The 19,136-nt window shown below is 41.9% G+C and overlaps 1 protein-coding gene across 4 annotated transcripts in view; it reads right to left on the bottom strand.

Annotated features, from left to right (window-relative positions):
- LOC141126913 (N-acetylated-alpha-linked acidic dipeptidase 2-like) overlaps nt 1-19,136 on the bottom strand; it is a 160,632-nt gene that overhangs the window by 50,699 nt on the left and 90,797 nt on the right. For all 4 annotated transcript variants that reach the window (XM_073612969.1, XM_073612970.1, XM_073612973.1 and 1 more), the window contains 4 exons: nt 18,974-19,059; nt 13,252-13,371; nt 5,381-5,463; nt 633-696 (listed from right to left, as the gene is read on the bottom strand). In XM_073612969.1, the coding sequence (XP_073469070.1) occupies nt 633-696; nt 5,381-5,463; nt 13,252-13,371; nt 18,974-19,059 (353 nt within the window). The remainder of the gene's footprint in view (nt 1-632; nt 697-5,380; nt 5,464-13,251; nt 13,372-18,973; nt 19,060-19,136) is intronic.

The following is a 19,136-nucleotide window of genomic DNA, read 5'->3' as shown; positions in this document are numbered from 1 at the left end:
CATTGCATATCTGATAAAATAAGAGTCTCTACACTTACATAACAGTGGATGTTGAAATACCAGCTCTTTGCTGCTCACACCGGCAAAAAGTGAAGTGATGGCATTTTAACAAACAAGCTTGTATGCAACTCAAAACCATTCTGCACTGATAGTGTTACTTTTTTTTTTTTTTTTTTTGAGAAAAAAAAAGAAGCAGTACAGAAACTCACATCTGGCAAGTGGACCTTCAGAACACACAAGTACAGGTTGTTTTAGTCAAAGTGCATGTTTGAATTAGATTTTCTTTATAAAATGGTTAGACAATGGCTGGTTTGTTGTCCAGATGTGAAGTAACAAACACTCATGTGGGTTGGGAGTCTAGGTTGGAGGTTATAAAAAAGGAGAAGCCAGAAATCTACAAATTAAGTGAATGCTGCATTTTAATGTTTACTGAGCTTGGACTATCCTGGGCCCACATTGACCAAAGATCCAAATGCTACTCATTCCATGCTCTTCTAGAATTCTCAAAGCCTCAGCTGGTTGGTGGTTAGTAAATGCTTCATCACCATATAAAGATACTTGGGAAAATATAAAAAAAAACAGGTATACATTCTACAACTTAACAGACCATACTAAAACGGGACAAATCTCACCTTCTATGGAAGAGTCCGAATTTATGTAGGCCACTCCTCTCTCCTGGAGAATTTTAGCATTTTCCTTAAAGAAATATTTAAAAAGAGAAGATAAAGTAAGATTGTTTTATTAAACATCATGAACTGGAAATCTATACAATTAAAATGTTTTCATGAAAAAAATTAAAATAAAAAAGGAATATCCAAAGTCAACATATTTGTGTAGTTTTGAACAGTGTAGAAATTGGTTAAAACTCCAGTATGGATTTTGTCTCTCCAAAATGGGAAGATTTCCCATCACTATGTGTTCTGCAGACACAAATATAAAATAAATCAACCCCCCGCCATATACCAAGGCGCTAAACCTAGCACAAGGGGGGTGGGAGCAGCATAGTTATCTCACTGCACACTACGTCCGCCATGTTGCTGAAGTCCAAAGTCCAGTAACATGGTGGACGTAGTGTGCAGGGAGATGATTCTGCTGCTCCCACCCCCTTTGTGCATAAAATTATTCCAAAATATAAAAAGGCGCCAACCCTATGTAAATACGTGTGACAGCTGCCACTTTAAGTGTGAATCACAATAATAAATCCTACTAAAAATGTAAAGTAGGGGCTAGTTAAACTATATGCATCCTAAAATTGACGTGTGCTAAGTAATAAAGCACTATTGTGCAATGCCAAAAAAAAAATTCCACAAAGATGCTGTGAAAAAAATCCCAAATATTAATACAAGTGTTCTATCGGTGATAGCTTAGTGTATACACATATCAAAAATGAAAAGTGCTGTAAAAATATGCAGGTTCAAGTCCTTTTTCAACTGTGACCATTTCCAAATCCTTGTACTTTAATTAAATTATTCCAATCCACCGTGAATCTTTATGATTCCAAGAGAAAACGTGCTCCACCACCAATAATACAAGTGCTCACTCACCAGAGCCCAAAGGCCCACTGGACCACAAATCATGTGGAATGATATTACTCAATCTCCCAGCATGGGGTTCCAAGTTTTCTCCTTTCCAGCTCACTGACGCTCATTCCCTTTAGCAGGATATACCCCAATCACTTAAAAAGAAGATAAACCCGTTCATCGTGCAACAGTTTTATTAAAAAAAGTTCCTGTTTAAAAACCAATCCCCAAATATATGCGCTTACATGTCAGGGTGCCCAGACCGGCACCAGCTTCACAAGCGTAAACGTTTTAGTTCAAAGGATAATATCCAACGCACTGCCGTTACAATGGTACAGACAAAGGCGCCGTCTGTCTCACCAAATTCCGGCGTGCGTCTCACGGCTCAAAACGGACGTGACGTCACATGAGGTCCACGGGAATATATGGCAATCCGACCTCTATGCATTTCGCTGTATAGCTGCATCAGGAATGTATATCCTGCTGAGGGGAAGGAGCGTCTGAGCTGGAAAGGAGAAAACTTGGAACCCCATGCTGGGAGATTGTAATAATGTCCATTACACACGCTTTGTGGTCCAGTGGGCCTTTGGGCTCTGGTGCGTGAGCATTTGCATTATTGGTGGTGGAGCATGTTTTATCTTGGAATCATAAAGATTCACGGTGGATTGGAATCATTTAATTAAAGTGCAAGGATTTGGAAATGGTCACAGCTGAATAAGGACTTGCAGTAAAAGTGCAGTAAAAATATGCAGGTTCATCTTTGATATTTATATGCACTAATCTATAACTGATAGAACACTGGTATTAATATTTGGGATTTTTTTCACAGCATCTTTGTGATTTTTTTTGTTTTTGGCATTGCACAATAGTGATTATCACATTATTAAAATTTTTTGAATGTAAATGCACCAAGTTATCACTGATATAAAAGTGGTATCAACAAAAAAAAGGTTTTTTTCATAGCATCTTTGTGGAATTTGTGCAATTTTTTTTTCTGTGCATTTTTTGTTAATGCACAATAGTGATTATCACAGTGGGTGTAACCTTTATTACTTTGCTCATTTTAGGATGCATGTAGTTTAATTGGTGCCTAGTTTAAATTTTTTGTACACCCCTTTGAGCAATCTATATTGCTTATTGGCACTATGGACTCCGATATTATGGCCGCCCAAAGACTTCCTGTTAGCAGTGATGCACTTCCAGTCCAACAGAGCAACTCTAGCGTCCCCGCTGGCTTGAATGCTGCAGCTTCTTCCACTCTTACATTCCGGGGAGCATAGATCTTGCCATATTATACCCGCTGGTTGGGTAGTTTGTGAGTGCGCCTCAGACAAGAGACCCACTGTGGTTTAGATATGCTTTTCAATCTACTCTTAACTTCTACTTTTGGACCTTTCGGCTGCCTTTGATACGGTTGACCACCCCCTTCTCCTCCACTCCTTTGGTCTCACTGACTGTGCTCTTTGTTGGCTCTCATTCTACTGATCCCACCGCACCTTCAGAGTCAGTTTACTAACCGACATATCAGTCTGTATGTCACACCACTTCCTCAAACTCAACCTGTCCAAAACCGAGCTCATAATTTTTCCTCCCCCACGTGCCTCTTCCCCTGATTTCTCTGCCAAGATCAATGGCACAACCATCAACCCATCCCCGCATGCCAGGGTGCTAGGTGTAGTCCTGGACTCAACTCTTTTCGACCCCACATTCAATCACATTTCAAATCTTGCTGCCTCAACCTCCTCTCACCTACTGCAACTCCCTCCTCATTGGCTTACCTTTAAATACGCTATCCCCACTTCAGTCCATCATGAATGTTGCTGCCAGACTCCTCAATCTTACAAACCACTCAGTGTCTGCTACTCCTCTCTTCCATTCCCCTCCATTGGCTGCCACTCGCCCAACGCATTAAATTCAAAATACTAACAACAACTTACAAAGCCATCCACAACTCGGCCCCCAGCTACATCACTAGCCTAGTTTCAAAATGCCAACCAAATCGTTCTCTTCGTTCCTCCCAAGACCTCCTGCTCGCTAGTTACCTTGTCACCTTCTCCCATGCTCACCTCTAGGACTCCCCCCCCCCCCCCCCCCCCGAGCCTCTCCCATCCTTTGGAATTTCCCTACCCCAATCTGTCTGACTATCTCCAACTCTATCCACTTTTAGACGATCCCTGAAAACTTCTCTTCAGAGAAGCCCATCTTGCCCTCACCCAACAACTGTCTTTTCATTTTCTTCATCAGTACATCTCCCACAGTTGTTACCTTTTGTATCACTTGACCCTCTCTTCTAGATTGTAAGCTCTAACGAGCAGGGTCCTCTGATTCCTCCTGTATCGAATTGTTTGTAATTGTACTGTCTGCCGTCACGTTGTAAAGCGCTGCGCAAACTGTTGGTGCTATATAAATCCTGTATATTAATAATAATCCACTGCACACTGTGAAAACCATTTAGGAGTGCTGCTTTTATGTGGATACCATTTATTCACTGTGGACTTTTTGTTTTTAACCTCTTATTGACTCAATAAAGTGTCCACTGGATTTTGTAAGTGATTGGCACATTAATTCAACACAACTGAGTGTTTATTGCTTGGGCATGGAGTTGGGTATTATGTGTGGCATTGGAATTAGTCCATAGTTGGCACTCACAGCCAAGTAATTTACAAAGACGTCCGCACCATCATCTGGGTTGTTTATTAGGACACCATATAAACACTCAATGTCCTTGTGCTGTGTTTTGTGTGTTAAATATTTTTCATAATGTGACTGCTGAGGGGCAAGTTTGGGCCACAAGAACAGGGCCAGAATAGAAGGTTCTTCCATAACCCTCAGGAGCCATTTACGCTCACTGTACCCTTGAAAACTAGCAAAAACTAAAGCTGAACTTTGTTTTAATATTTCTCAATAGCCACAATGTATATAAACCCCTTTGTTTGCACTAAATGCTTTTACAAACCCAGATATTAATTTGTTAATGCAGCAGTGACACCGTCACTGTGCTGCAGATCTCATATCAGGTAATCTTTGCAGTGCCTTTTAGAAGCCCGGGCAATGGCTTAGTTTGAACCGCCGGAGTGCTGCACTCCACATGCACTGGGGAGCTCCATAGGCTTCTATGTGCTGCCTGTATATCTGTATATCTTAGCACTTTAGACTTTTTGCACCAGCTTGAAGTCCTGTAGTAATGTATAAGTCATCAGAAGTAACTACAGCCGCCAGAGGGGAATCAGGTTTTTTTTTTTTTTTTTTACACCTGGAAGCGTTTTCACTTTCACTGAGTATCAGAGCCAAGCAGGAAAGCGGAAATGTGCTGGGGAGCAGAGATGCAAAGGGCTATCCTGTAAAAGTGATGCTGTGACTTGCCTCATGAGTGTATGAGGTTTGTCTCGTACTTCTAAGAACCAAAAAATTCCTCCCTAGAATAAGTGAGCATGCCAAAAAGTGAGCAGGTGTGAAAGTGAACACAGGGCAGGACTGGGAAGAGCCACATTCTGTGCATGGATTCTGTGCATGGATGGTCTCTACGCCCTTATATGAATCTAGGACCTCCATACTAAGATGGAGGCATGGAAAATCTATGACCTCTGGGCTGAGCAGCTTGCAAAGCTGAAACCAAGAAATCAGAGGTCCTAATCTCATGCCCGCACAAAAGTTGGGAACCCTACATTGGGAACACGCAAGATAACGTTTTGCATGGGTGCATACGTCCACTATAGCAAACTTGCAATTTCAGCGTGTTTGTATTCAAAGGGTACTCAAGGGTACAGTGATAAGGAGATGGTAGTAGTAATCCATAGTATTGAATCAATTGAATTGTAATAAGAATTCTGTGTGTTTGCTATGACACAACTTGATCTCACCTCTGCCCACTCTGTTGATCCCAGAAGTCCAAACTCTTCTGCATCCCAGCTTGCAAAAATAATTGTTCTTCTGGGCCTCCAACCTGGAAAAAAAATGTTCTTTAGCTGTGGACAAGACTGCATTCTTCACTGCTCAGAGACATGCTGGTATGTTAATTGGCTTATGTCTAAAATCAGGCCTAGTACGTGTGGGCCTAAAAATCCCAACTGCATCCTCCCAAGTAAAGCCTGGTGATACTCAAGTCACTAATGCAGCCCTGGTACTCATTTCAAGCATGAAGCCACAGTAAAAAGTGAGGTTGCAGGTTCTGAAGTGGATGGATGGGTGGGATGGAATGATAAAACAAATGCAAGGACCTTATCTTTTTGGCTGGTAGATGGAACAGGGCAGAGCAGGGCTGTATACATTATATTAAAATTTGAGGGTCAGTACCAAGCCTCCAAAACGTAGAACTTGTAATAACTTATCGCCCGCCCCTTTTGGTCACCAAGAGAAGTATAGAGGAATTGGCCTACAGGAGTTGGTGAGAGGATTCAGAGTTACTATGATCCGAGAAACATGAAACCATCTTTCCTTACTCTCGTTGATTGATTTTTACAATTAAAATTAGAAACGCTGCAAATAAAAGTAGACTCCATGCTACCAGCAGTAGTGCATTCTTGCAATGGTCTTCATTTAAAAAATAACTATCATAATGCAAGGAGAGTCATCATTCATGTGCACCATGAGGTCTAAATACAGATCTGGGGTGAAAATTGAAAAAGCAAAAATGAAACCAAAAAAAAAATAGTAAAAAAAATAAATTATTGGGCATGGAAATAGGCGATCAATAGTAGGGTAAGAAAATGTAGATGCTAAAGTCCTTGTTATGATGTTATGACCAGAAATACGCTTCTGGGGGCCCCCAAGGACTCCTTTGACAGCTATCTTCCCCCAGTCTATCCCTATTATGTTGTGATGGGGCAGGCTGGGGCTTAGGCAAAGTGGTATGTTTCTCATGCTTCAAGGTGTCCTGCTCTCCTTATTAGTATTAAAGTAATGAAGTAGTGAGCGCAAGCTTTGAGTGCACCTCCATTTTACATTGTCTGGAAAGGAGTAATACTAACATATAATCACAGACATACAGTGCCTTGCAAAAGTATTCACCCCCTTGGCTTTTTACCTATTTTGTTACATTACAGCCTTTAGTTCAATGTTCTTTTAATCCGAATTATATGTGATAGATCAGAACACAATAGTCTAAGTTGAAAGAAGTAAAATTAGAAAAATGTACACATAAAAAACTATTTACCCCCTTTGTTATGAAGCCCATAAAAAGCTCTGGTGAAACCAATTACCTTCAGAAGTCACTTAATTAGTGAAATGATGTCCACCTGTGTGCAATCTAAGTGTCACATGATCTGTCATTACATATACACACACCTTTTTGAAAGGCCCCAGAGGCTGCAACACCTAAGCAAGAGGCACCACTAACCAAACACTGCCATGAATACCAAAGAACTCTCCAAACAAATAAGTGCATGGGCGTAGCATAAGGGGTTGCAGGGGTCACAATCGCAACCCCGTCCCTAGCTCCAGGGGGCCCCTGCAGCCTCCCTCATATTATGATATCCTCCACAAAATCCAGCTTTGATCTGCTCTAGGGCCCCACAGCCACGCTCCAGTACTGGGCTTCTACTTTGCCTTCCATAATCCACACCCCTCTGTTCCCTTTGGCAGGGGAGAAGCTGTGAGCCATTTCCTGAATGGAGAGGAGCATGAGGTGAGAACAGCCCAGGATGGGGAAGTGTCTGTGCTGTATGCTGTCAACATGTAATGGTAACCGAGCTCAGTGAGGCAAGAGGTGGAGAGTGCCGTCCTGTAGCCACAATGGGACCAATGTCACTGGTTAGGTATGACACTGCTCCGTGTCTCCTAGTCACCAGCTGGGATTCTCTGTACCCCCCACCCAGGGATGTCTACTTAACCCACTTTCCTGACAACTGGGGAAAAGACACACACCTCCGGGAGGTGACCTTCCCCCAACACCTGCCAACACTGACAGAGAAAACTTCAGAAATTGCTAAAAAAAATCCCTTAACACCTCCTTGGGGGGCCCCTGAAGGGCTGCAGGCTCCAGATTTTGTGTCACATGACTTTGCCCTCCCAGATCTAAGTTGTCCCCTGCCCCCCAAAGCACCCTGACCACCCTCTCCACCCTGCATGCTATGCCCGGCTGCTGAGCTCCTTTCCCAGTACAGCACTCTATACTATTCCTCCTCCGCAGGGCTGAAATCACATTAGTTTACAACACAGCCAGTTAGCCATGATCTGCACAGGGTGTATCTGCCTACTGCAACTACACTGAGGTTTCGAACCAGAGAATTTCACAGGTCAGAACGGCAACATAAATGCCAGATACACCCTGTGAAGACTGACAGACTGCGTGTATAGGAATGTGATTTCAGCCCTGTGTAGTGGGGGGGGGGAGCTGTATACAGTGCTGGGGTGGGAAAGGAGCTCTGCCAAGTGACCTGCCAGGGGGCCCCTGTCCTCTGATTTTCCAGTGGTAATCCCTGTCCTCTGATGTAAAGAGGATCTCTGTGAACTCAAAACTCATAAGCCACTTTGAGTATCTTGGCGTGCGGTGGATGTATCTGCACGCACGTTGGAAGTAGTGTGGGGGCCCAGGTCAGCCTTTGCATCGGGGCCCACAAGCATCAAGCTACGCCTCTGAGTAAGGGAAGTTGTTGAGAAGTACAAGTCAGGGTTAGGTTATAAAAAAATATCCAAATCTTTGATGATCCCTAGGAGCACCATCAAATCTATCATAACTAAATTGAAAGAACATGGCACAACAGCAAACCTGCCAAGAGACGACCGCACACCAAAACTCACGGACCGGGCAAGGAGGTCATTAATCAGAGAGGCAGCACAGAGACCTAAGGTAACCCTGGAGGAGCTCAGAGTTCCACAGCAGAGACTGGAGTATCTGTACATAGGACGACAATAAGCCGTACACTCCATAGAGTTGGGCTTTATGGCAGAGTGGCCAAAAAAAAGCCATTACTTTCGGCAAAAAACAAAAATGGCGCATTTTTTGCAAAAAGGCATGTGGGAGACTCCCAAAATGTAAAACTCTATGTCTGGCGCAAACCCAACACATCACATCACCCAAAGAACACCATCCCCACTGTGAAACATAGTGGTGGCAGCATCATGCTGTGGGGATGTTTTTCAGCAGTCGGGACTGGGAAACTGGTCAGAGTTGAGGGAAAGATGGATGGTGCTAAATACAGGGATATTCTTGAGCAAAACCTGTACTACTCTGTGTGTAATTTGAGGCTTGGGTGGAGGTCCACCTTACAGCAGGACAATGACCTCAAACACACTGCTAAAGCAACACTTGAGTGGTTTAAGGGGAAAATGTAAATGTGTTGGAATGGCCTAGTCAAAGCCCAGACCTCAATCCAATAGAAAATCTGTGGTCAGACTTATGTCACGTACACACGATCGGACATTTTGATAACAAAATCCTGGATTTATTTCCGACGGACGTTGTCTCAAACTTGTTTTGCATACACACGGTCGCACAAATGTTGTTGGAAATTCCAATCGCCAAGAACGCGGTGACGTACAACACGTACGACGAGTAAAATGAAGTTCAATAGCCAGTGCAGCTCTTCTGCTTGATTTCGAGCATGCGTGGACTTTTGTGTGTCGGAACTGTGTACACACGATCAGAATTTATGACAATGGCTCTCAAATTTTTGTTGTCGGAAATTCCGACAGAAAATGTCCCATGGAGCAGACACACGGTCGGAATTTCTGACAACAAGCTCACATCGAACATTTGTTGTCGGAAATTCCGACCATGTGTACGCAGCATTAAAGATTGCAAACCATCCAACTTGAAGGAGCTGGAGCAGTTTTGCAAGGAGGAATGGGCAAAAATCCCAGTGGTAAGATGTGGCAAGCTCATAGAGACTTATCCAAAGCGACTTGAAGCTGTAATAGCTGCAAAAGTATTGACTTTGGTGGGGTGAATAGTTATGCACATTGACGTTTTCTGTTATTTTGCCCTATTTGTTGTTTGTTTCACAATAAAAAACAAAAAAAACACATCTTCAAATTTGTGGGCACGTTCTGTAAATTAACCACTTCAGCCCCGGAAGATTTGGCTGCTGAATTACCGGGCATTTTTTTGCGATTGCACTGCGTCACTTTAACTGACAATTATGCGGTTGTGCGACGCTGCACCCAAATAAAATTGACATCCTTTTTTTCCCACAAACAGAGCTTTCTTTTGGTGGTATTTGATCGCCTCTGCGGTTTTTATTTTTTGCGCTATAAACAAAAAAAAAAAAAAAAAGAGAGTCAGTTTTCAAAAAAACGCAATATTTTTTACTTTTTGCTATAATAAATATCCCCATTTTTAAAAAAAAAAAAAAAGCAAAAAAGCTAATTTTTTCTCAGTTTAGGCCAATATGTATTCTTCTACATATTTTTGGTAAAAAAAAAAAATCGCATTAAGCGTATATTGATTGGTTTGTGCAAAAGTTATAGCGTCTACAAAATAGGGGATAGATTTATAACATTTTTATTATTCTTTTTTTTTTTTTTTTTTTTTTACTAGTAATGGCGGCGATCTGCGATTTTTATCGTGACTGCAACATTATGGCGGACACATCAGACACTTTTGACACATTTTTGGGACCATTGGCATTTATACAGCAATCATTGCTATAAAAATGCACTGATTACTGTAAAAATGTCACTGGCAGGGAAGGGGTTAACACTAGGGGGCGATCAAGGGGTTAGCTGTGTTCCCGGTTTCTAACTGAAGGGGGAGGGGACTGACTAGAGGGGATGACAGATCGTGGTTCCTAGCTATCTGCCGTCTCTCCTCACAGAGCAGAACAGGGATTTGTGTGTTTACACACATACTTCCGTGGTCTGCCTCTCGTGCCCGCGATCGCTTGAGGCTGGCGGTCATCGCGACCGTCGGCCACGAGCATCGGCACCCCCGCAGCGTGCAGCGGGCGCGCCTGCTATCCCGATCCTACTAGCTGACGTATAGCTATGACGGCTCGTGGGATTGTGCCGACCTGCTGCAATAAAATGATAGAGGCCGTCTGGTAGATTTGAAGTGAGCTTGGTGGCTCAGCAATGAAAGAAACATTGCAGCAGTACTAACAACAGCGTACAGCCTGCATATAAAATGAGCAAATAGAATAGCTACCTTACACAAATATTAGTACAAAGTATACTAAGAAACAGAGTTATTACCACAATATGTGCAGTAAAGTTGCACATGCAGTAACTAACAATTTGGGTTTATAACTTTGATGTATAAAGTCTTTTTTGTTTTTTGAAAAACAAAAGCACCACGTTTAATAAATCGCAAAAAAGATTCCCAGAACACTATGGGATTTCTAATTCAAGAAAACACGGCTGTTATGGTCTTTCAGGCACCCAGTCTCTTATTGAAACCACAGATAAAAGCATTTGGAGAAGAGGGGGGTGGGGTAAAGTCACTGCTTTGACACATTTACTCGTGTAAATGTCAGCTTGAGCTACTGAGCTGCGCAAATGTCAGCTTGAGCTACTGAGCCATGTAAATAGGTTTTTAACAAAAGGAGTAAAGGATTTGCAGAAAAGTATTTGAAAAGTAGCCTGCTGGTTACATAGAAAAATACAAAATATTTTTATATGCAGCTGTCAAGACATAACGAACTCTGCATTTTCTATAGAATACTTAAGGGAAAAATGTTTACCGTTTTGACTGTAGCACCCTGCTATTAAATTTATTTGCCAAGTGATAGTTGCCTTGGCCAATTGATAGGTCAATTCATTTCACCCCAATTCTGGAATTGCTGCACTTCTCTCTTCTGTCACTAGGTGGCCGGGTATTTGGTGACATTAGAGGGCATTGCAAGGACAGATTAGGAATGAATGGCATGTTTCAGCCAATGGGCATGGATTTTCTTGGGTCCCTTGGCCTGCTGGGAGAGCCTAAGTTTAATTCCTTTACCAGTATTAACAGCTACAAGATTGTTGTCATAGGAGACAGCAGTCCTACCTATACAGACGTGGTGTCCGGCTGGAGGCCTTCACCTGTGTAGCTGTCTGCCAGTTAACATTGCATCTACCTACAGGTGTCCTGGAACCAATCCCCTCTCCCACAGCTTTGTTTGAAACAATAAATCTCTTTGCATTCAAAAAGTGTCTGGCGCCCACCTGTTCATCTTGCATTACACCCACCATGCCTTGTAACCCACTCTACACTGAAGGATGTCAGCTGTCCTGAACTCTGGAGGTCACCATTGGTCTTCAGTGGCCCCTGGACTTTGTCATGTAATTCAAGCATTTTGTGTGATTATAACACTGCTTTTATGATAGTCTTCCATTACAAGTGTTTTACCCACATGATAGGTTCCCTTTAATAGGTAGTTTTCCAAGGTTTCCATGCAGAGTCCAATTACAGGAAAAGTGTTCAATGTTCTTGTTTATACAGCAATAAGTGTTGCCATTGTACAAGATTAGAATTATGTGTTACCTTCAAGGAATACATAACACAGAAATGTATCAACTGGGTGGATTTAATATCAGTCTACAGGGTAATGAAAGCAATAATTAAACCCCAAATATACTATTCAGGAATTATCCACTGATCTGACTAGACTAAAACTAAAAAAGTTAATTGGTTGCTATTATTCAGTTCCATTGACAAATCTTTTTACGTAGGTCCATGGCCATCATTAGAAATAATTGGGCCCCAAATAGCGTACCTGAGAGGGCCCCCGCCTGACAGTGCCTGCCTTTAAATACCTTATTGTACTCGCCCAGTAATCCCACCAATCACAGCTCCAACCAAGAAAATAACATCTCTCTGACTCCAACAGTTAAAAGGTTCACTGGGTCATATCACAAAGGGGCTGGGGATAGAGAGGGGACCATTTAATCATTTACAGGATCAGCAAAGTAGTCCCCCATGCATGGCTCCCAACAAATAAAGGTCCTGCCTGCCCTTGTGGATTCATATAGAAGAGTTTGAAACTCAAATTAAATTGTCTAGAGCAGTAGCGCGAAGATTACGCCACCTACTCCCAGAAATGAATAAATAGTCCACTCCCCCAGCACCCATTTAATCACTGGTAGTCATGGCCAGTGGGATTATAGTGCATGTGCCCAAAAGGTGTCAAAGTCCCCCTGCTAAACTGATGGGCCCTGGCACAGGAGGGCTGGCTCTACCCTACCCCTCCCAATCGGCAGCGATGTGTACGACCAACTAGGGGACTGTCACAGACAATAACCCCTATTCATATAAAAATTACTGGGGCCTTTCAACTTTCACTGCACCAAAAACACATGGTACTGGTGTTCCATGTGATTTAGTGGCACTGCGTTTGCAAAATTTGGGGTACCATTAATTAATGGCACCCATGCGCATCACGCAAAGGCAGACTGTTCACATGCGGTGCAGGAACCACACACAGAACCTTCGTCACCACGTTTGAGTCAGATTGGAACAAAAAATGATCTTCCACACACACATACTGCCCAAAGCCAAGAAAGTAGAATGGATGCATGGCAAGTGGAGGTCTAACACACATGTGATATGCAAAAGTGTCAATCAAGGGAGGACTGACACTGGGGACTCATGGGTCACCTTCAACAAGCTGCAAAAGACATGGACGTCCTTGTCTATTGCAGTTGATTAGGCATTCTTTGCAAAGTGAAATTTCACCTCATTCACCAAGCTAAGAGAAGTTGCCTTTTCATCATTGCAGAATAGATTAAATATTTAAAAACAAACCTAAATATTAAAATTTTTGGTTAATATAAAATAAAAATCCAAGTCAAACAAACAATGTTATGGAGACTCTACCTTCTTTTACTTTTTTTCCAAAGCTTCTCGCAACTTCCTGCAGTACAGCTGCTCCGGTAGTTGGATCTATTCCACCAAACACCCAGGAATCTCGATGGCCTCCCAAAATTATGTAACGATCTACAGAAACGTAAAAGGACAACAATGAAAAAAAGCATCAAGTGGTGTCTGGCGAAAGCCAGTGTACAGGAAATACCATTTCTTGGATGGATTTAAGTGTAGTCATGCATAATCTAACCATGTGTACGTGATATTGCTCACCATACAAAAATAGTTGTCAGTATGACTAGTCCGGTCAACTTACTTGATATAGGCTTCAGGTGCAGCCCCTGATATGACCAAAGAGCTGCATATAATATTCAGTCAACTTAAGGTTACAGAAAGCTGCCAAAGACTGTGCACATGTAATAGGCATTGCTGGCAAAAAGAAGACACTCCCTGAATCAGGAAAATGTTGCATTGTGATCACTAAAATGGAATCCGATGATCATTAGAAATAATCATATTGGACAAAATTTGTTATGGCCAGGCAATTGCTTGCGACATGGAACAACGTATTTTTTTAGTGATGAGCCCTCCAAGCAGTGGCGTCACTAGGTGGCGGCTACTGGGACTATAGCCCAGAATCTGGGGCCCATAGCCCAGAGTCTCTTACCTAGGGTTGGCTCTGGGCTCCATCTGCTCAGCTGGTGGTCGGGGGAGGAACATAACTAGTTAACGTTATCGGGCACAAGTTCCTATCTATATTCAGCAGTTGCAACAATTTAATAATTGTCCTGACGTCCACTTACTGGTAGATACCAATCTACCAGGCAATGTAATTGCTGGGAACCACAGCACAAGGATAACTCTGCCTGAGCCTGAAAATCAAATAGTCCCGGTGAAGTTTGGTATAGAAGTGAATGTCAGGACAATGATAAAATTTCCGAAACTGCTGAATATAGATAAGAGCTTGTGCATGATAACATTAACTAGTCATGTTCCTCCCCTGGCCACCAGCTTAGCAGATGGAGCCCAGGTCCAGTCTGGATCACCACAAGCCGTAAGCACTTAAGCAGTCCTGTTGCTTCCCCTGGCCCCCAGCTGAGCAGAAGTTTTTTTTATAATTGCTGCAGACAAGGGGGCACTCTGGGGACCCTGATGAAGGAGGGGCATGCTCTGGGGACCCTGATGAAGGAGGGGCATGCTCTGGGGACCCTGATGAAGGGGGGGGGGTGGATACACTCTGGGGACCGACCCTGATGAAGAGGGGGCACGCTCTGGGGAACGACCCTGGTGGGGGGGGGGGGGGGGCACGCTCTGGGGACCTTGATGTAAGGCAAATTAATATATATATATATATATATATATATATATATATATATATATATATATATATTTATATTACACACACACACACACACACACACACACACACACACACAAGATTACATATATTCAAGTGTAAAAAATTTACAAAAGCAGGCAGCAAGGAACACACTCCCTACTAAAACTAAATCTAAAAAAAGAATTAAACAACCAATTTTTTTTTTTACATCTCTCTTAACGTGTAAATCACAAAAATCAATAGCAGTGAACAGAGTGAACAATATTACTTCTCAAAAAAGTCCAAATAAAGTGAATCCAGTGCTTCAGTGCAATCAAGTGAAAATCAAAGTATGGGTAAGACTTGCTGAATCTTCACAAGACCTCAAAAGTGCTTATAATAATTCACCTCAGTGCTCCCCCATTAGGTGTACGCTCATCTCATGAGGTGTGACCTCACATTTAAGTTTGGTCAAAAACAGCCTTTTAGTCACCTATGGACTAATTAATACTTCATTATCCCATCACACACATTCCTGGTATAAGCTCTCAAGGTTTGGGTGTTGCAGCAACAACCAGCTGGACACTGGGCGGCACAGTGGTGTAGTGGGTAGCACTCTCACCTAGCAGTAAGAAGGGTTGCTGGTTCGAATCCCGACCATGACACTACCTGCCTGGAGTTTGCTCCCTGTGTCTGCGTGGGTTTCCTCCGGGTTCTCCGGTTTCCTCCCACACTCCAAAGACATGCTGGTAGGTTAATTGGATCCTGTCTAAATTGGCCCTAGTATGTATGAATGTGAGTTAGGGACCTTAGATTGTAAGCTCCTTGAGGGTGTAGGGACTGATGTGAATGTATAATGTATATGTAAAGCGCTGCTTAAATTGACGGCGCTATATAAGTACCTAAAAAAATAAATAAAAATAAAAATAAAATACTGGTTCAAGTTACAACGTAGATATTTGCCAGCACACCAAGGATCGGCACAAAGTGGCGTCCAAACGGGTAGTTTATTGCATGATCACAACACAAGAAAGGTGCACCTTTCTTGTGTTGTGATCATGCAATAAACTACCTGTTTGGACGCCACTTTGTGCCGATCCTTGGTGTGCTGGCAAATATCTACGCTATGGACTAATTAAACGTGTTTTCCTCCTTTGCGTCCTGTCAGCTGTTCTCCACCATTGCTAGGTATATGTAAAAAGAAAGGTTCTCCATATGGTGCTTATATCCTTTTAAAATCAATATAGTTTATTAAAAAGATAATATCACACTTACATTTGCCAGGTGCTCCAGTGCACCAACTATATACAGCATGTAAAAGTTATAGAAATCCACATCACTGCAACAATTCCATGCTGCTCCAAGAATGATCTCAGCATCTCGTCTGACCATGTGCCCATCCCCTATGCGTTACGTCACTGGGTTACGAGACTTCCTCATGGGATTCCTATTGGTGGACAAGACGCTGTGTTCTTTTATATTACTCCTGCTCCACCAATTGATTTTGCAGCCCGTAGTGCGGCCGTGTACTGATACCTAGAACAGCTGCTCACACAAGGCAGCGCCGCACCTTGGACTGATCAGATTAATCAACCCGATTCTCATCTGTGTGTATGTTGAAGTGAATGAAGTGCTTACCCCAATATCGTTGCCGTGCGGTGGATTACCATCACAGTATTAAAACATTCTCATATAACACTGGGTTCATAAATATTTTAAAAGCTTATATATTTTATCACCATATATACGGAAGAAATGTTGGACCCCTTATTGTAGGCAATATCTCTCCTAGATGTTGATGTAGAAGCCATCTAAAACGAATCCTTAATTTGACCACTTTGTATTGAACTATACCTGTATATCACAACTGGGTGCACCTAATATATTGGCTGTGCTGTTAGGGTCAAAAGGGGTCAAATTAGGGATTTGTTTTAGATAGCTTCCACATCAACATCTAGGAGAGATATTGCCTACAATAAGGGGTCCAACATTTCTCCTGTATATATGGTGATAAATATCTGTTTATATTTTACATTTCTACATATTTTAAAAGCTTATTTTATGGACCCCGTGATGTTATATGCGAATGTTTTAACATTATGGGGTTGATTTACTAAAGGCAAATTTGGCATCATTTAAAATGGTGGCCTTTGCTGCAAGTACTGTGTATGTTGAAGTGAAATAAAGCTCTTATCCCGATATTGTTGCTGTGCGGTGGATTAACATCACATAGGGGTTTATTTACTAAAGGCAAATGCAGTTTGCCCTACAAGTGCACTGCAAGTGCACTTGGAAGTGCAGTCGCTTTAGATCTGAGGGGAAGATCTGAAATGAGGGAAAGCTCTGCTGATTTTATCATCCAATCATGTACAAGCAAAAATGCATTTTTTTTCCCTTGCATGTCCCCCTCGGATCTACAGCGACTGCACTTCCAAGTGAGTTGCAGTGCACTTGTAGTGCAAAGTGGATTTGCCTTTAGTAAATAAACCCCTATGTGATGTTAATCCACCGCACAGCAACAATATCGGGATAAGAGCTTTATTTCACTTCAACATACACACACTAATTAGAATTGGGTTGATTAATCTTATCAGTCCAAGGTGCGCCGCTGCCTTGTGTGAGCAGCAGTTCTAAGTATCAGTAGACGGCCGCACTACGAGCTGCAAAATCAATTAGTGGAGCGGAGGTAAGATAAAAGAACACAGCATCTTGTCCACCAATAGGAATCCCCCTGAGGAAGTCACGTGACCCTGTGATGTAATGCGTAGGGGAGGGGCACATGGTAAGACGAGACGCTGAGATCATTCTTGGAGCAGCACAGAATTGTTGCAGTGTCGTGAATTTCTATAACTTTTACATGCTGTACATAGTTGGTGCACAGAAGCACCTGGCAAATGTGAGTGTGATATCTTTTTAATAAACAATATTGATTTTAAAATTGATATAAGCACTATATGGAGCTCCTTTCTTTTTACATATACCTAGCAATGGTGGAGAACAACTGACAGGACACAAAAGGAGGAAAACACGTTTAATTAGTCCATAGCGTTGATATTTGCCAGCACACCAAGGATCGGCACAAAGTGGCGTCCAAACGGGTAGTTTATTGCATGATCACATCACAAGAAAGGTGCACCTGTGTCACTCACTGATATTGATTTTTGTGATTTACACGTTAAGAGAGATGTAAAAAAAAAAAAAAAAAATGGTTGTTTTATTTTTCACGGCTATAATAGCGCAGCAATTCTTTTTTAGAGCCTATGGAGCTCCTTTCTTTTTACAAATACCGAGCAATGGCGGAGAAAAAACTGACAAGACGCAAAGGAGGAAAAACACGTTTAATTAGTCCATAGGTGACTAAAAGGCTGTTTTTATCCAAACTTAAATGTGAGGTCACATATCATGAGGTGAGCGTACACCTAATGGGCGAGCACTGAGGTGAATTATTATAAGCACTTTTGAGGACTTACCCATACTTTGATTTTCACTTGATTGTACTGAATTCACTTTCTTTGGACTTTTTTGAGAGATAATATTATTCACTTACTGATTATTGATTTTTGTGATTTACACGTTGAGATGTGAAAATATTTTGGTTATGTTTAATATTTCACGGCTATAATAGCGCAGCAATTCTTTTTAGAACCATAATGCTGTACTTCAGGTATTATTGGCGGCCAAGTCTTTAATTAATTACATTAAATGTGGCGTAAGAATTTAGCGCCTAATGTGTCAGAACTTAAGGCTCTGGTTAATCTTCATTACACATATGGAAGAACACTTGCTGTTAGGGCTAATGCTTTAACAAAGTTTGACGAGGCATGGCAATACTGGGACTATGTGCCTACCACTAGACCATAATTGATGTATACCATTGGTTGTTGACTGGCAAACTGGCAACTGTTATCCATTTTGTTTTATTTACAACTCGGTGTTAGTTATTAACCTCCTTGGCACTCTCCTCCTTGCCTTTTCTCTTTATATAGGATAATCTAGTGTTTATATCCTGATGAAACCTAGCTGTACCTATTATTGTTTTTGTAGTTTATTAACCAAATCTTCATAAGAGCTTACCCTTTGTCCTCTTTTTACATACTACTTGTATACAATTGTCCTTTTGAAACTCAATAAGTATTTTCCTGAAATACACCAATCAGGAAAACACCGCATTATGACCACTAGATGGAGCAGACAGCCATAGGAAATAAGCATTCCCCAGCTGTCACGAATAATCCCTATACTGTAGTTTGTCCAATATGTCTAATATGTTTAAGATATTTGCACAGCAAAATTTTTATTCTAAAACAGACCCCTCTAAGTTTACCTTAAGGTCTCATACATCCATTCCCACAATACATTTATGCATATCAGACACCAAGAAAATGTCATGCATCATAACTTCAGTCAGGCTCATACCTGGTTCCAAAGCCCCTCGGATGGTACCGATGACATCATAAATCCTTGTGACTTTATTGTTGGTGTAAACATGCATTCTCACCTGCCTGTGACAATTAAAGGGAAGTCTTTTAGGAAACATTTGTTAATTTGATCAACCGATTATTATTTCTATGTAGTCAAC

This window comes from Aquarana catesbeiana, linkage group LG02 (assembly GCF_042186555.1).
Source record: "Aquarana catesbeiana isolate 2022-GZ linkage group LG02, ASM4218655v1, whole genome shotgun sequence".
Taxonomy (NCBI): domain Eukaryota; kingdom Metazoa; phylum Chordata; class Amphibia; order Anura; family Ranidae; genus Aquarana; species Aquarana catesbeiana.
Note: the sequence above shows the minus strand (reverse complement) of the source record. Positions and strands in the feature narration are given on the sequence as shown.